Genomic DNA, 19,599 nt, shown 5'->3' with positions numbered 1-19,599 from the left:
CTTAAACTGAATAACTTGGGTCAAAAGTTTATCCTTCCACAAGCTTCTCACAATAGTTGGTCAGAATTTGGGCAAATTCCTCCTGACAAAACAGGTGTAACTGATCCAACTTTGTAGGTCACCTTGCTCGCACCAGGCTTTTCAGTCTTATCCATAAATTTTTAATAGAATTGAGATCAGGGCTTTGTAATGGACACTCAAAAACATTGACTTTGCTATCCTTAAGCCACTTTGTTACCATTTTGGCAATATGCTTTGGGTCATTTTCCGTTTGGAAGACCCATTTCCGCTCAAGTTTTATCTTCGTGGCTGATATCTTAAGATGTTGCTTCAGTATTGCCACATAATCTTCTTTTCTCATGATGCCATCTATTTTGTGAAGTGCACCAGTCCCTCTTGCTGCAAAACAATCACACAACATGATGCTGCCACCCCCGTATTTCACAGCTGAGTTGGTGTTCTTAGGCTTCCCAGCTTTTCCCTTTTTCCTCCAAACATAGCGATGCACAAAAAGTTCAATTTTAGTTTCCAGCCCACAGGACATGTCTCCAAAAATAAGATCTTTGTTCCTGTGTGCATTTGCAAACATTAATCTGGCTTTTTTTATGCTTCTTTTGGAGTAATGGCTTCTTCCTGGCAGAGTGGCCTTTCAGCCCATGTTGATATAGTACTCATTTCACTGTGGATATTGACACAATCTTACCAGCTTCCACTTCATCTTCACAAGGCCTTTTGCTTTTGTCCTTGGGTTGATATGCACATGTCGGACCAAAGCATGTTCATCTCTGGGACACAGAACCCGTCTCCTTCCTGAGTGGTGTGATGGCTGGACATTCCCATCTCGTTTGTACTTGCGTATGATTGTACAGATGAACAAGGCAACTTTAGGTATCTTGAAATTGTAACCAAGGATGAGCCAGACTTGTGCAAGTCTGCAATTCTCTTCCTGATATCTTGGCTGATTTCTTCAGCCTTTCCTTGATGTTACACAAAGAAGCAGTGTGTTTCAGGTGTGCTTGAACTACATCCACAGGTGTGTCTCTAATTAGCTCAGATGTTGCCAAAAAAAACAGATGCTTTCAAACACATGACAGTGTGAGCATGTTGCCGGAGGCAGTGACAGACGCGAGACAGATCAAGGGTTAACGTATTTACTTGAACAGGAATATACTCCATGCAGGGAGATAAGCAGTTTTTGCAGGGTTATTGCAGTAATGGAGGAAAACAACAAGGAAAAAGGTGAATGGAGCAACATCGGTGATCAGGTAGAAATGAGTTTTTAAAGGATAACTTATCGGTTCAGTCGACTTCCAGCTGCTGGATTCAACAATGTGGAGTGGTGACACCGACAGTTGTCAGCGAAGGCTTGTTCAGGTGGAGTCCTGTGGGAAACGAGGATTCGATGGAGTCTGGACAGTTCGTCTCTGATACCTTACGCAAGGTTCTGAATCTGGGGATTGTGGTTGTGGGTAAAGTGTGTGCTGCAACACAGTTCAGATCCACCGTGGCTCAGCAGATATGGACCGGGGAGTCTGGGCCCAGTTCACGGTTTCTCTGAAGCAGTACAAGCGTGGCATGAGTAGGGCCACAGTGTCCGGCACACTGGTTTGGGAGTGACGCAGGGGCTCTCCAAGTCTCTGTTCACAGTCTATGAGGGTGGCCGAGAGGATTCTCAGGCGCGGGCCTGCGCTGCTCTGGTGCTGCAGGGACGGATCACCTACTTTTCCCTGCCGCACGCTGTCTGTTCCTGCCAAGACTGCTCGCTTTTGCACGCACTTTGCTCCCCCTGAGCTTACCACGCCCCCTGCTTCTGAGTGCAAAGGTCGGTCCAGTTGCTGAAGTTTTCCCCTGGACAACAGAGGAGACAGCCCCGACAGTTCTGGTCATGGCGCAAAAATGGTACCCCCAGCCCTGTCCTTCTGCTTACAACATCATCATATGGGCAGTCCAGAATTGTTTAAATATAAAGTAGATATGACAGGCTCAAACCCCAACTTAGGTGCTCTGGGAAAAAAACAAGACTAAAGTATAGGATAAATATACTTTTTGGTATACCACTTATACACACACCTCAAAACCAAGGATCTAGGTATTTATACCTTATGCCTTAACATTTCCAAGAGCACCCCTTACACACTGCCTCCTTAGATGACCTCACCTTTATTCCCACTCCACTTCACTGTCCCCTAATGCCTTTTCTCAACACTACCTACACATTCATGCTTTTCAACTCCTTACACCTTCACTCTATTCCTCTGTTCAACCTCTCACATGTTCACCGTATCACACCACAATACATACTCACTGGCCTCACATCATTATAGATCCATACACACCTTCACAAAGGATGTATGACACTGTCCCCACCTTATATATCACCAATCACTAGATTTTTGGTTTTATAATACTTTATAAAGTTTATTTATTGATTTTTGTTCTTTTATTGTATATATTGTAGTCATATCCCTGATGAAAGCTCGAGATGTAGAGCTGAAACGTTGGATTGTAACACCACCCTTTTTTGGATTGTAACACCACCCTTTTTTTCACAATCAATAAAATCACAACAATTAAAGACTGTCGTTGAGAAGACTTTACTTTCATGTTATTAGTGTGCCGGGGTTACTCCTATACTTCAGAATTGTTTAAAGGTATAGTTTTTCCCTCGGACAACACAACAGAGGAGACAGCCCCGGACCCGGCACAAGAATGGCACCCCCAGCCCCGTCCTTCTGCTTACAACATCATCATATGGGCAGTCCAGAATTGTTTAAAGGCATAGTAATCTTAGGTAAGCTTTTGACTTTGCAGTATGTAATAAAAATGGCTTAAAACATTCTCGCTCTCTCATTATTCTGGCATTTGGCAAATATTAATAATTATCTTAATCTTATTTGACCTAAAACGGTAAAGGTTTATTCTGTTTCCATTTCACATATTGAGAAAAACATGCATATGTCTTTTTATATAGCATATGTAAACTTCTGCTTTCAAATGTATGTGTATGTATGTATATGTATATCTAATATATAAAGCTCAAAGTGTGTATGTATGTGTGTATGTATGTATGTATGTGTGTGTGTGTGTGTATGTTTGTATGTCCAGGATAGGCATCCGCACCGTCGCAGCTACAGCCACAAAATTTGGCACAGTCACACGTCTGGACCCCGAGAGCGTCCTAAGCTATGTTGTGAGGCGAAATTTTAACCCCGCACGTTCCAATTCACCAAACAATTTTGCCCCTATCTACATACTGGGGGAAAAAGTGTGTGCGCGTCAAGCCCCGTCCCTCATTGTGATGTCACAATGCCCCTATTTGCATACTGGGGAAGCAGTGTGTGCATATCAAGCCCCTACCCTCATTATGATGTCACAATGGTTGCCATGGCGACGCTGATGTCATCAAAGGTTGCAAGCCCTGCCGCCGCTCATTATGATGTCATAATGGTTGACTATGGAATGGAGGATGTGTGATGAGTATATGGGCACCGGACTATGGGATGGAGGATATGTATGACAGGTATATGGGCACGGGACTATGGGATGGAGGATATGTATATGGGCATGGGACTATGGGATGGAGGATGTGTGATGGGTATATGGGCACTGGACTATGGGATGGAGCATATGTTTGACGGGTATATGGGCACAGGACTATGGGATGGAGGATGTGTGATGGGTATATGGGCACTGGACTATGGGATGGAGGATATGTATGATGGGTATATGGGCACGGGACTATGAGATGGCGGATATGTATGATGGGTATATGGGCACGGGACTATGGGATGGAGGATATGTATGATGGGTATACGGGCATGGGACTATGAGATGAAGGATGTGTGATGGGTATATGGGCATGGGACTATGGGATGGCGAATATGTATGATGGGTATATGGGCATGGGACTATGGGATGGAGAATATGTATGATGGGTATATGGGCATGGGACTATGGGATGGAGAATATGTATGATGGGTATATGGGCACGGGCCTATGGGATCGTAGATATGTATGATGGGTATATGGGCACGGGACTATGGGATGGAGGATAATTATAATTTTCTATAACTAACCACAGTTAGTTACTATGCCCGGGCAGCGCCGGGCTCCTCAGCTAGTATATATATATACACACACACTTTTTGTTTGCTTAAAATACAAAGTAAATGTGTCATCTTTACCTTTTAGAGATCATTTCATCTTCATCTTCCTTTACGGTTCATAATAATAGTAATTTTGACCAAGGGTGCCTGACCGATATCCAAGAAGTATCGTTTCTCCTTGCGGAGATTGACATGCTAAGCATGCCGAGATGAGGAGACTTAAAGCTGCAATGCTCCGCTGGGAAATATGCAAATTGTCTCTTCAGAGAGGAAGAGGACTAGAACTCTAGTGTCACCTATTGGAAGTAGCAATCCTAAAAGTCAATGTCAACTCTTTAACGAGCCTTGTCACATGACTTGGGATAAAAACCAAACCAGAATCTCAATTTGCAGTCACTGTGTTTCGAGGTACTGCCCCTTGTCAGTGCAAAGTGTGAGATCTGGTTTGGCTGTGTGAGAGGTGTCTGAAACGATACTTCTTAGATATCGGTCAGACGCTTCTCACACAGCCAAACCAGATCTCACACTTTGCACTGACGAGGGGCAGTACCCCGAAACACAGTGTCTGCAAATTGAGATTTTGGTTTGGCTTTTGTCCTAAGTCATATGGCAAGGCTCCTTAAAGGGTCTACATTGACTATTAGGATTGCTACTTCCAATAGGTGGCACTAGAGTTCTAGTCCTCCTCCTCTCTGAAGATACAATTTGCATATGACCAAGGGTGCCCAAACTTTCACATGCCACTGTATTTAGCATTGTGTACTTACAATTGCTCATTTTGTCCTTCTACCCAATTAAATCTTCTCTTTTCCATTAGGTCTATGACATCATGTGATTAAAAACAGACTAGCTGAATCCTTCTAAGCTCTGTGTCTCTATACAGAAACAGGATGTCTCTTTTCCCTGCATGAGTCATCCCCCTTTTCAATTCCTGACCCAGCTGCTCTGCTCCTCCCCCAGGGACTTTGAAGTGATGGTTCCTGCAGGGTAAAAGAGACTTCCTGTTACTACATAGAGCTTATAGACCTAATGGAAAAGAGAAGAATTAGCTGGGTAGAAGAACAAAATGAGCAATTGTAAGTGCAGAGTGCAAATATGATGTTTGCAATATATTATGAGGATAAAAAATGTGATGGGAATGCTTCTTTAATATGGATGCTATTGTGACATGATTTACAATGAACTGTCAAAATATGATTCTTATATTTGCCTTTGGGTATAATTATATATTTACATATTTTAAAGATAATGGTGACTTTTAAAGAAATATTTTTGCAGGTCAAATGCACTTTTCAACATCAAAGTTTCCTGGCTTTGAATGTCCATTTATACATAAACAATTTATCTAATCCAGAAGATCATACAAAGATTTACAGTAGGAAAATGAACTTCAAACAATGACCTTGTGTCTTTTAATTTATACTTTAGCACAGCATGTAAAAAATATTAGGGAAATACCAATTTTTCATTACCATCATAGGTCTCCTCCAGTACGACACGTTTCAAGGAACCTCTTGGTGAGAGTGGCAACTGCACACATGACTCTTTGTCGACAGGATAGGTCAGATTATGCACCAATCCCTGATTAGATTTTTCATAATAAGATATAAGCTCCTTGAGATTTGGGAATAGCTTCTCTTTAACTCCGTTTCCTGCCTAAAGCGAACAAAATAACCCAATATTAGCTGTCATAATAAAAATAATAATACTTTGACTCAATGCAAAGAGATTATTAAAAATGACAATGCAGAATTTATAAGCACAGTCCTAAGGACTGGCCATCGGTGTCCCGGAGAATTTACTGTTTTCAGAATAGAAAAGGGTGTAAAAACAATGTCATGTAATGCACTTTGATATTTTCATCTCACAACATGATGGCATACTATTAGGATATTGTTACACCCGGTCCCTGTCCTGGCACGGCACCCAGGTCTGCCACTGTTACACCCGGTCCCCATCCTGGCGCTGCGTCCAGGTCTGCCACTGCCCCCCATTCTAGGCACTCACCTCGTGCCTCGCACACTGTCCTTGGGCAGCAGCTGACTCCCTGTGTGTCTCATGCTGCTTCTCAGCATTCAGGTCTCTCCCCTTCCCCCACCTCCTGGCTTCCTGTCAGCAGATCTGCAACTAAAGCTATTAGGGCACGCTCGCTTGCTCTCCTGGCTTCTTAAAGGGACAGCGTGCATTTTTCAAAATGGGCAATATCTGTATCCCGATAATCCTGGTTATATCTACAACCATCTGGGCAAAAGCCATCCTGTTCCGCCAACAGCCATCCGAGTCCGAGGACTGTGTCAAGGTCACTGGAACCAGCTACTTACCAACTACCCTGATCCAGGACCCGTCTCATTATGGACTCTGCTGTCACTTCTGTTGTCCCTTTTGGTCCCGCTGGGACATCTGCCACGTGTCTGGGGTCTAACTGGAGGTAGCACCTGTGTCCTCCGGGTATTTCATTCTGGTCCTGTCTGAGGGGCTTTACTAAGGGTACCCGGGGCTCACTAGTCACACCCCCTTCGGAGCCCCCCGGACCGTGGTCCCGAGGTTCCACTTTAAAAATAAAAAATGAATGTGAACTTCACAATCTCTGCCTCCGCTTCCATTCGTTACAGATTGCTCCGGCCATGGAATCTGCTGGACCCCAGAGGCCTCTGACTATGGAACTGTTCCAAGAGGTGACCCGTTTAAGAGATCAACAGGACAAGATCACGACGTATATCCGTAACCTGTCCACCCGCATGGATTGTCTGCTGAACCCGGCTCCTCCAGATTCATCTACCAGCATCCAGGTACCGGTTGTCACGGCAAGCAAGGGTCCTCGTGGCTCCTACCCGCTTCCATGGTGATCCCACTCAGTGTCGGGGTTTTCTCAATCAGTGTACCCTACACTTCGAAATCTTGGGGCACCTGTTTGCTTCTGACCTTGCCAAAGTAGGATTTATTATGTCACATCTAGCAGGAGAGGCTCTCGCCTGGCTAAACCCGTTATGGGAGAGAGGAGACCCGCTGGTTAATAACCTCCAATCTTTCCTAGAGACTTTTCGCAGGACCTTCGATGAACCTGGCCGGGCCATGTCGACCGCTTCTGCCCTGCTTCGCTTAGCCGAGGTACCCTCACGGTGGCTCAGTATGCTGTTCAGTTTCAGTTTTGCACCCTCTCGTCTGAGTTATCCTGGAACAATGAGCCCTTGCTGGCTACCTTCTGGGAGGGTCTATCTGGAAAAATCAAGGATGAGCTGGCGGGTCGAGACAGGCCTACCACCTTGGACGATCTGATTTCCTTGGCGACCCGGATTGACCTGCGTTTTCTGGAGCATTCCATGGAGATCAAGTGAGACAAGAGGTTCTACCACCTCTAGTTCTTCCAAATTGGCTACTTCATCTTCTTCTCCCGAAGCTATGGAGGTTAACTGAGTAAGTTTTGCCAGCCGCCGCCAGGAAGCTCGTCGCAAGGAAGGAAGTTGTCTTTATTGTGGTAGTTCTGAACACCTGATCCGCTCCTGTCCAAAGAAGTCGGGAAACTCCAGTGCCTAGGCTTGGTAGGAGAGGCCATCCTAGGTAGAGAATATTCCTCTCCTTCGCTGTAGATCTCAGTCTACCGTGACCTGCGGAGCAATAACATTTTCTGGACTCTGTCTGTTGGATTCCGGAGCTGCCGGGAATTTTATCCAGCAGACGCTTGTGGATCGTTACCGCTTACCAGTCCAGGCTCTTCCCAATCCGTTGCAGGTGACCACTGTCGATGGCAAACCACTGACCGAACCCATCCAGTTCCAGACTGAGCCAGTGGAACTCTGGGTAGGTCTAATGCACTCTGAAAGAATACTTTTTTATGTGTACCCTGGTTTGTCACACCCCTTGCTTTTAGGTTTGCCATCGTTCCAGAAACACGAACCAGTCCTTAATTGGAGAACAGGGGAAATTCTGCGTTGGGGAGATTCCTGCTCAGATCGTTGCTTAACCCGGATTGAACCAGTTTCACCCCCGGTCCAACCTGCTACCCTGCCTGGATTACCATCAGTTTACTGGTCCTTCTCGGATGTCTTCGGGAAAACGGAAGATGAAAAACTTCCCCCCCACTGGTCGTATGACTGTCCAATAGATCTACTTCCTGGAACATCTCCTCCCCATGGGAGAGTTTACCCTCTTTCCCAGGCAGAGACTCAAGCTATGTTGGACTACATCCAGGAGAATTTGGCCAGAGGGTTTATCCGAAAATCATCATCACCGGCAGGAGCGGGATTCTTCTTTGTGAAGAAAAAGGATGGATCCTTGCGGCCCTGTATTGACTACCGGGGACTGAACCAGATCACGGTAAAAATCAGGTATCATTTGCCTCTCATTTCAGAACTCAGAACTGTTCGACTGTCTCCGAGGGGCCAAAATCTTCACCAAGCTAGATCTCAGAGGTGCCTACAATTTGATCCGAATCAGGGAAGGAGACAAATGGAAAACAGCCTTCAACACCCGTGATGGTCACTACAAGTACCTGGTAATGCTGTTTGGCCTAAGTAATGCACCCGCCGTTTTCCAAGGGTTCATCAATGACATTTTCAGGGATCTGCTTTACACCTGTGTTGTTGTCTATCTGGACGACATTCTGAATTTTTCCACTGACTTGGTCACGCACCGGAGGCAAGTACGCCTAGTCTTACAGAGGCTCAGAGTGAACAGACTGTATGCCAAGTTTGAAAAGTGCCTTTTTGAACAATCCTCTTTGCCTTTCCTCAGTTACATTATTTCCTCCACAGGATTGAAAATGAATCCAGAGAAGTTATTGGCTGTACTCAGGTGGCCTCGTCCGTCTGGGCTGAAAGCCATACAGCGATTTCTGGCCTTCACCAACTACTACAGACAATTCATTCCTAACTTCTCCACCCGAGTGGCGCCCATCTCAGCTCTGACCCGGAAAGGTACAAATCCCAAGGATTGGCCTCCTGATGCTGAGGAGGCTTTTGTTTCTCTCAAAAAGGCCTTTGCTGTCGCGCCTGTCCTCCATCGTCCTAACTCCAATTAACAATTTTTTCTTGAGGTCGATGCCTCCTCCGTAGGTGCGGTAGCAGTACTTACCCAGAAATCGTCCACCATGCGAATGAACTCTTGTGGTTTTTTTCCAAGTTTTTTCATCCGCAGAGAGGAACTATTCCGTTGGAGATTGGGAATTGTTGGCTATCAAATTGGCTCTGCAGAAGTGAGGCATCTTCTGGAAGGAGCTCTTCATCAGGTAGTCATATATATCGATCACAAAAGCCTTGCTTACATCCAAACTGCGCAAAGGCTGAATCCTCGTCAAGCCCGCTGGGCTTTGCTTTTTGCTCGATTTAATTTTGTTCTTCATTTTCACCCAGATGACAAAAATTTCAAGGCAGACGCACTTTCCAGAGCCTTTTTACCTCCTGATCAAGAAGAAGAACCACAGCACATCATTGAACCCTCTAGGTTAGTCGCTGTCGCTTCTGCTGATCTTACCCGGCTCCCCCCATGGGAAAACTTTCGTGTCTGCGTCTGAACGTACTCTTTTCCTTCGGTGGGGTCACTCCTCCAAGTTGGCTGGTCACGCCGGTCAAAGGAAGACTCTGCAACTCATCACCCGTTACTACTGGTGGCCTGCTATGGCTAAGGACATCCAGGAGTTTGTCACAACCTATCCTTCCTGTGCCCGTAAAGAGACAGCCAAACACCTACCTGCAGGTAGGCTTCAGCCTCTTCCATTTCCGTCCGCTCCCTGGCAACACATCGCGATGGACTTCAGCACAGATCTTCCAATCTCATCTGGCTGTTCTGTGGTGTGGGTAGTGGTAGACCTTTTCTCCAAAATGGCTTACTTTATTCCGCTACCCGGTCTTCCCACTGCTCCGGAATTGGCGAATCTGTTCATCCGGCACATCTTCTGTCTCCATGGTTTCCCACTCCATGTCGTGTCCGACAGAGGAGTCCAGTTCACCTCAAGATTCTGGAGAGCAGTTTGTAAACTGGTAACAATTGAACTGGATTTTTCCTCAGCATACCATCCCCAATCCAATGGACAAGTGGAGAGGACAAATCAAATCCTGGCGGGATTCCTGCGTCACTTTGTCAATGTGCATCATGACAACTGGGTAGACTTACTGTCCTTGGCCGAATTTTCCTACAGCAACCAAGTAAGTTAATCTTCTGGAAAGTCTCCCTTTCAGATTGTCTTTGGACTGCAACCCGGAATACCTTTTCCCATTTCCGGATCATCTGTCGTTCCAGCTGCCGATACTTTCTCCGAACATTTTTCTAAGGTTTGGAAGGACACCAAAACTGCTCTGGAGAAAGCCTCCCAACGTTTGAAAAAGCATGCGGACAAGAGACGTTTGGATGCGCCTATCTTTTGCCCCGGAGACAAGGTATGGCTCTCCTCAAGGTATATCTGTTTAAAGATGCTATCCTACAAATTGGGCCCCCGGTTCATCGGACCAATTGAAATCTTGAGAAAAATCAATCCAGTCTCTTACAAGCTGAAGTTGCCTACTTCTCTACGTGTGCCTAACTCCTTTCATGTTTCTCTCCTCAAACCAGTAGTTTTGAGCCCCTTCTTTAAGGATCCAGGTACCACTCCTGACCCTGTTTCTGAGGATGATGTTTTTGAGGTAAAACATATCCTGGCCGTTAAGAAAGTAAGGGGTAAGACCTACTACCTGGTAGACTGAAAGGGTTTTGGTCCTGAGGAGAAATCTTGGGAGCCTAGAGAGAACATCCAGGCTCCTCTTCTCCTTAAAAGATTCTACGCAGGCTTGAAGAAGAGGGGGTGTAAAGAGGGGGATACTGTTACACCCGGTCCCTGTTCTGGCACTGCATCCAGGTCTGCCGCTGCCCCCCGTTCTAGGCACTCACCTCGTGCCTCACACGCTGTCCTTGGGCAGCAGCTGGCTCCCTGTGTGTCTCATGCTGCTTCTCAGCATTCAGGTCTCTCCCCTTCCCCCACCTCCTGGCGTCAAGTCAGCAGATCTGCAAGTAAAGCTATTAGGGCATGCGCGCGTGCTCTCCTGGCTTCATAAAGGGACAGCGTGCATTTTTCAAAATGGGCAATTATCCAATGGCAGCGCACTGGCTGCTATTTCTGGCCTCTCCTCCATAGGGAGAGTGCCAGAGCAACGAATATCAATCATTGCTACATCCGGTTCTGTTGCTAATCTGTCTGCGCTGCGTCTGCAATCTCTATGCATTCTCTAATGCTATCTGTCTCAACAGAATATCTGTATCCCGATAATCCTGGTTATATCTGCAACCATCTGGGTGAAAGCCATCCTGTTCCGCCAACAGCCATCCAAGTCCGAGGACTGTGTCAAGGTCACTGGAACCATCTACTTACCAACTACCCGGATCCAGGACCCATCTCATTACGGACTCTGCTGTCACTTCTGTTAGCCCTTTTGGTCCCGCTGGGACAGCTGCCACGTGTCCGGGGTCTAACTGGATATAGCACCTGTGTCCTCCGGGTATTCCATTCTGGTCCTGTCTGAGGGGCTTTACTACGGGTACCTGGGGCTTACTAGTCACACCCCCTTCGGAGCCCCCCGTACCGTGGTCCCGAGGTTCCACTTTAAAAGTAAAAAAAGAATGAACTTCACCATCTCTGCCTCCGCTTCCATTCGTTACAGATATGTTATCACTTTGTGATTACGGAGGGCTGAAAGCTAATACTCTCATGAATCTTAAGAATTAAGGGGTCCCCATTAGATCGTGAGTGATATGCTAAAGAGAAATTGAATTTATTGAGGTTCTTTTTGAGTCCTGTAAAATTGACCTTAAATTGTAACCTCACATATGATGCAAAAAAGCACTGTCTTGGAAAAACTCTAATTGAATGATATCAACCAGAAGGTTGTGACTTCCACCCCTTTAAATAAATAAATAAATCTTTATTTTTATATAGCGCTAACATATTCCGCAGCGCTTTACAGTTTAGCCCTTTAGGATAATTCCTATTAAAATGTTTTGAAGACACTCAAAAATATATATATATCTATAAAAAAAAATTTTGATTCACTATCTAAGTATCAATTGTTGATGAGACAAATGGAAGTTTTTGGAATCAAGTACATAGAAGTGAAATGGAACTATTCCAAGCAAATAGCGAATGATATGCTCGTCAAATGAGCCTTTAAAAAGAATCTGCCACCAGAATATCAATAGCCTCACGATTTATATCTACATGAGCTCTTTCATAGAAGTTCAAGTCTACAAGTCCAGCAATACCTTCACATGACCAGTACCTTCCTTTATTACTAAAAAGTCTGCATTTGAATTGTTATCTAGATGAGGCTGAAGAACATTTTGTAGATCTGAAGCCGTTGTCACTCCAGCTCTATTCCCTGCTCAGGGCAGCCTCCTTCTACTTCATTGATGGCTCCTTTGCCTGAAGTCACACTTCATAGAGACTGTCAGTCAAGCAGGAGAATATGGCGCTTGCCAGGGAATAGAGATAAAATATATATAGCTATACAGTGTGTATATATGTATATATATATATATATATATATACACACACACACACACTAGATGTGGGCCGATGCTATTGCATCGGGAGGGCAGTGACATCACAATGGGGGCAGCTCTGTGGCACTGGGGGTGGCGGCTGTCTCTCCTCCCTCCCCCACCGTGCTCTCCGTGCAGTCACAGTCGGCAGGAAAGATGGTGGTTTGCGGCCTGTGCTGGAGATGGGGTGCGGCACCACCAGAGGGCGACCGCACCCCATATCCTGCACAGGCCGCAAGCCGCCATCTTTCCTACTGGCTGTGACTGCACGGAGTTGGGCGGGAAGGCAGCGGCAGGATCCGGCACATGTATTCAGGCGGTGACGGGTCCTAGCGGGGGTCCAGCGGCGGGTCCTGGCGGGGGTCCGGTGGGTCGCCCTCCCAGGGCTGTGGGGTACTCGATACCGGGCCCGATGAGCTTCATTGGGAGATGTCACGGCAGCTGGGACCCGGCCGTGGCCCTGGGCGCCCATTGTAAAAAAAAGAGGAAAGTTTATGAATGGTTCGTGACGCCACCTATGGTGTTCAGCAATGATGTTATAGCCCTCCACAGGCAGGGTTGTAGTCCCAGGGCAGTGTAGGTGAAGTGACACTTAGATGGTGTAGTGTCGGGCGCAAGGGATGTAGCAGTGCTGGGCGGGTTGGCGCAGGAATAAGTGGAGGACAACAGGGCATGTAGTTCCAAAGCTTTATTCACAGTCTGTTGCAGGTACAGGTGCCCGCATCCGTGCCGTGTCCTCCGGGTCAGGAGCTCAGCCAACTTCCAGGCAAGATGAAATACTCCTTTCCAACGCTCCGCCAACATATGTGCCTTTTCTGAACGTCTCTTCTTATAGTGCCTTTGAATGAAGTACTCCTAGTACTGAGTTACACTGGAGTTCCTCCTGTCAGATGTTCCTATGAACTCTACTTGTACGGCAGACAGCTGTAGCTTACTTCGGGGACTCCTTCTACCTAGTCCTGGCTCACACACGTTGCTGTTGTGCCCCCAAGTCTGGTATGGGAATAAAATGGTCACTACTTCTATTCCTCCGGTGTCTGCTGCAGGACCATTAGTATCCATACAACCTCGGGGACCGGACCCCGGCCTTGCGCTTAGAACTTGGGAAGGGTTCTCTCTTCCAACCCTGATCCTTAGTCCTCCTATTCTCCTCACGTTCCGTGCTAATCCTTCTTCCCAATGGAGAAACAAGCTTCCTTTCTCTGTCTCTTTCCTGTGCTAGCAGACCCAGATCACTGTGGCCTGCTGCAGCACTTCCTTCTTCCATCCCTCTCCTGGGGATCTTCTCTGTCTCACTCTGTCCTTCTACATCCTCACTCACTGACTGAATGAATGACTGACTGAACGACTAACTCAACTCTTCCCCCTCCTTTATGTAAACTCAGCTCCACCCACCTCCCAGCACATTTCGTGTTCCAAGCAGGGAGTCACCAAGGGGTGCTATGCTACACTCCAAGCAGGGAGCAGCTGAAGGTGCTTTGCTACACTACTTTGTGGTGTGAGGTGCAGGTGTTGGAGTGTGGTCAGGTGTCTCCACCTTACCTGAATAGTGGGGTACCAGACATCAGGAGGAGGTGCAGTACCTCTGTGGCGACTGAACCCTCAGGGGCGCCACACCGGCGGCGGGTCCCGCTGGTGGTACTGCACAAGGGCCTGGTACCACCAGTGGGTGCCATATTGGAATACCCATCACTTGGGTATTCCAATATGGCGGTCGGCATACTTCCGGTGCAGCGCGGTGGATTGTGGGAATCGAGGACGTCTGGATGGAGCTGGATGACAGACAATTTTAGGTAAGTATATAATATTATATATATATATATATATATATATACAGTATATAATTAATCATAATTAATAAAAACACATAAAATCGGCATAATGAGACACAATGTGAGTATACATACAGCTGAATGTTATTATTTCTTACCTGAATCATGTAAAGCCCACTAATATTTTGAAATATTCTGTATGTATAGATTATTCTTCCATACCTATGAGAGCAAGTTTGATTGTTTAGATGTATATAAAGAATTTACGGTATATGATCACATTTAAAGCTATTATTCTGCGTATTCATTTAGCCTTCCAAACTACCATTCTGTTCTATGATACAGTATATCTACAGCATTTTTACTTAATTAATTGAGCAATGCCAATGTTTATGGGCAGGGAACTACGAGACTTGATGGACTTTTTAAAATAAATCCAATGTATTATATTCACTCTGGTGGGTGAAGTAGTAAACTATTGTTACAATGTTGAACTGGTGCAATATATTTTTTTTCTAAATTTTCAATTTTAGCGTTGTAACCAAGTAAATAAAATAATAGGATGATTGCCTTCATAACACTTGCTCCTAGGCCACTTATAAATGGCAGAACTTTCAGCGGTATTTGCATCACTATTTATAAGCCAAATCTAGGAGTGGGACAAATCTTTACATGTTATTCTGCCTTTGTTCTTGATTTTGGCTTCAAAAATTTTGACCCAAATGTTTCTTTGGAAAAATTAACTTAATAATATTTTGACTGCTCGTTGAATAACTGCGGATCTAGACATTTTTGGCTTTTATCAATCAATCAATCAATCAAATTTATTATCGCCAAGTACATATTACATATATACAAGGAATTCTTTGTGTCAAAGAGGCAACATAATATATAACAACAGATACAACAAGTAACATCTAACAAGACAGATACAGTATATAGTCTACACATGACGATTTAATTGTTGAACAGAGAGTGGATAGAAGCTGTTATATGGTGGTTGGTGCTGCATTTGGGGACTCTGAAGCGACGTCCTGAAGGGAGTAGTTGGAATGAGGAGTGTCCCGGGTGAGAGGGATCGGATGAAATTTTCAATGCGTGGGATCGAATACTCTTATCATAAAGATCCTGGATTTTAGGCAGGGGGAACCTATAATTCTCTCTGCTGTTCTGAAAGTCCTTTGTAAGCGGAGTTTGTCATGCGCAGTGGCTCCCCCATACCAGACTATCAGAGAGGAACAAATCACAGATCTGATGACAGCATTAAAGAATAAGATCAGCAGATTCTTAGACAAACCATATCTTTTCAGCTGACGCAGGAAGAACATCCTCTGTTGTGCTTTTCTTATAACAGCATCCACGTTTTTCCCCCATTTAAGATCATGAGAGATGATAACACCAAGGAATGTGGTCTCTGTGACCCTAAGAACCACTTCGTCATGGATGTAGATTGGAAGTATCTCATGTTGATCTTTCCTAAAATCCACAACCATCTCAGCAGTTTTTTTAGTGTTGAGTACAAGATTATTGGCTTTACACCAGTCACATATTCTTTTCACCTCCGATACAAGTCTTCAGCATTTCCCCTGATGAGACCAATCAGTGTCATATCATCGGCAAATTTCAAGATTTTTACTGAGTCTGCTGAAGAGATGCAATCATTCGTATAGAGAGAAAACAGTAACGGGGACAAAACACACCCCTGAGGTGCCCCAATGTTTGTGACCAAGATGTCCGAAGTGAATGGTCCAACTTTTACACTCTGTATCCTGGCTGTCAGTAAGTTATAAATCCACAAGCATAAGTTGAGAGGGACTCCAAGAGCTACCATTTTCTTATGAAGTAAATTCAGATCAATGGTATTGAACGCTGAGCTAAAGTCCATGAAAAGAATCCGGGCATATGAGTGCAGTTCATCTGTATGATCCAAAATGTACTTCAGTGCCAGATTGACAGTGTCGTTTGCCGAACGATTCTCCTTATAGGCAAACTGAAGCGGGTCCCATAGATTCTGCGTGAATTTTATCAGGTGGGACATCATAATTCTTTCGAAGACTTTCATAGCTACAGATGTGAGTGCTACTGGTCTATAGAATGATGGGTAGTTTTTTCTATTTGTAAAAAGTGGCTACAGCTTGCTTTGCTTATATAGCACTATCTTATTCCACAGCACTTTACATATATTATTAGTTAATTAACTGTTAAGTTCTTTGGAGTGGGGTAGCTTAAAGTTGTCTCAACTGTTTTTATTTATCAGGTTAGCTGAACTAACACAATCCCTTTTACATTTGGTTGAGATTCCTATGGTGATACTCATCTAAGTGAGGTACTACCAAGTGATGGATAGGCACACACAATTTGATTAAGATGTGCCCATGGAACCCTAAGTTTAGTAAATATAGTAATAATGCCATATAAAATAACTACATGCATGCATACATTTTAGCTCTCTGTGTGTTTGCTTCTGCACTGCACAGACAATTTACTCTGCCCATTCATGTACTATTAGGCCTCGCTGACTGGTGAATTTATACCTGCATCTGCATTTACACCTGGGGATCCAGATCATTAAATGTCCAGCGGTCGGCTACATACAAGTCAATTGGTGGCCATTTATTGGCCTGGTTAGACAGACTGATGAACATTCCATTGGCACAGTATGAGCGTTTTGTGTCTATAGAATATTATATTACCTGCATCACTACAATGCTCTTTTTGCCAGCTTAATAATCATTGAACCCAAAAAATGAATGTTTTCTTATGAACCCCCGATTCCCCAAATAAGCTTATCTAAAAGGGCCATAATGCTGGATTCACAGCAGCTTTTGGCAATAGAACAAAACTGCACTTACGCTTCATTCGGTACCAGAGGAGTCACATCGATTATTATGGGGTCTGGTTGGGTTCCATTATGTGCCAGATTTTTTAACAGAAATATGTTCTGCTTGATATGCAGAAAATACTACAGCTATCTGGTGACTAGGACGTGTTTGTTTCAAATCCGCAATATGTCTATTTCTCTTGCGAGTATGCTGAGTTTTATGTGAATTTTTTTTCTCATGCATTTGCATTCAGTGGAGAAAATCCGCAGGTAGTAAAACGCACACGCGCAGAGGACACGCATCAAAAACGCATGTAATCTGCACATGAAGTTTTATCTAAGCCAAATACCAGGATCAAAAACAAAGCAGCTTCGTTTAAAACGTGACACACCAAACAGAGACAAAAACTGCAGAGTAATAAAACATGATAAAAACGCAGGCAAAAAAAATGCACTCGAAAATACAGTGAAAAAATTAAAATAACCTAAATTACATAATGACTGCAGAAAATCTGCTACATCAAAAACTCATCAAAATCTCATCGTGGGAACGTAGCCTCAATTTGTTTAGTTCTGTAGGCCTTGATTTTATTAGATCATGTAGGCTCATTGTTCCAGTACTTTCAATAGTTACACAATCCCAACATTTTGCCTAGTTATCTGGAGATCCTTATCTCCATATGAGAGAAACAATAAAAATAATAAAGAAACAATTACAAAAAAATATGCATTAAAATGTATTAAATGTAGCAAAAATAGGTTGTACTTTAATGCTTAGAATATATTTCCAGAGTTTCCCAAAACATGAATTCAAAACTGTCAGTATTACATAATACAACGTGACTGTTGTAAAATCACAGATACTCTAAGGATTGGTATTTCAAGGGCAGTTGGGCAGCCTTCATTCACAGCTTGCCTTTTATCTAATGTGTATGACCTGCAAGCAATCATCTGATCAGTGTTTTTTAGATTACTATTTTAACTTTTGTCTTGTTTTATGCGTATTGGGACAATAGTGCAAGTGATATAAGTGATATAATAACAATTCAAAATATACTGTACTTACAAGATGCAAAGGCAAAGGGCTCCAGGAACAGAGACGCTATCCCTCAGCAAATAACATCCCTTCTTTCCTTTTCGGAGTAGAAGATTTTCACAAGTTTTAAGACTTATATTTCCATGGTAGCATGGCAGATCCATCTTGAAATGGTAAAAATTTTTGAAATAAACAGGAAATCTGGTTTACTGTCTGGGCTACATGAGTGAAGAAGCTTTGTATATCACAGTCATTTATACAGCATAACGTAGCACAGGAAATGACTGGTGTGAATGGCTAGACTATAGAATGACCACATACAGAGGCAACACAAAGCAAACAGCCCATCTTTACATAATTGAGTGAGCAGAATGGTAAATCTAATAATCCCTTAAAGGTAAAGTGTCAGCAGAAATTCATCTATTTGTCACTTAAAGAGACCTTTTCAGCAGGATTTTGCTAAGTAAACTACAGACACTGTCAGGTTGGCGCTGTTATACTGATTAAAGGGATAGCTTTGAGATCATCAAAGAAAGAGAGTCCAAGTATAATGGCATCATAGACATATAACAAGAAATCAAATAATATGACCTGAAGTCAATCAACTGCCCAGGGCATATAAAGATTAATCAGGAAACAAATCATTAATCATAATTTAGATAATAGTACAAAAAACAAAGGTGCCTTTTATGTAGGGGAAGATATGCCAGCAAAGAACTGCATATAAAAAATAATTTTTAATAAATGTGATGTCAAAATATTATCAGTTTAGGGGAATCCTGTTCACACTTGAATAGGCTTGTGTACATGATATAAACATCCCGAACCTGTTATGCGATATCCTAATAGGTATTTTTCAAAGTATCCATGTTAAGAGAAAGTGCAAATGCATAAATGTACATTAAATATTTGCCCAGTGGCCATTTTCCTATTATAATCATGGATGCCATGACAATTAACAAGAAAGGGACGGAATCATTTACCTACAGTTAGGTCCATATATGGAGTCAATTGTCCAATTGTCCAATTACTTTTGGTCCGTTTAAAAACAGGGTGGCACATGGTAAGGAGCTGAAACTCCTAAAACCTTCATCCAATTTTAATGTGGATACCCTCAAATGAAAGCTGAAAGTCTGAACTTCAACTGCATCTGAATTGTTTTGTTTAAAATTCATTGTGGTAATGTCTAGAACCAAAATTAGAAAAATGTTGTCTCTGTCCAAATATATATGGACCTAACTATTCCTGAAATATTCCACAAAAGATCCAGCATGCTATTGCAGGTTCTGGCAGGGCTTCCCTCCACCCCAACTGCGTCGTTAATCTTGTATAGACGGCGACTGTGTAATATCTCTCGACCGG

At 43.8% G+C, this 19,599-nt stretch overlaps 2 protein-coding genes across 2 annotated transcripts in view; one reads left to right on the top strand and one right to left on the bottom strand.

Moving 5' to 3' along the window:
- The window catches only part of TRAT1 (T cell receptor associated transmembrane adaptor 1), a 268,813-nt gene that overhangs the window by 115,636 nt on the left and 133,578 nt on the right, over window positions 1-19,599 (top strand). The gene's annotated exons all lie outside the window — the stretch shown is intronic.
- On the bottom strand, window positions 2,235-18,450 carry LOC141098438 (SH2 domain-containing protein 1B-like). The gene is made up of 4 exons (XM_073586262.1): window positions 18,268-18,450; window positions 14,539-14,602; window positions 5,579-5,762; window positions 2,235-2,266 (listed from the first exon to the last, which is right to left on the bottom strand). The coding sequence occupies exons 1-4, from the start codon at window positions 18,399-18,401 to the stop codon at window positions 2,235-2,237; spliced, it is 414 nt and encodes a 137-aa protein (XP_073442363.1). The 5' UTR covers window positions 18,402-18,450.

Source organism: Dendrobates tinctorius, unplaced genomic scaffold, assembly GCF_039654945.1.
Source record: "Dendrobates tinctorius isolate UK_male_01 unplaced genomic scaffold, ASM3965494v1 ptg000091l, whole genome shotgun sequence".
Lineage (NCBI taxonomy): Eukaryota > Metazoa > Chordata > Amphibia > Anura > Dendrobatidae > Dendrobates > Dendrobates tinctorius.
This window is presented reverse-complemented; position numbering and strand designations above follow the sequence as displayed.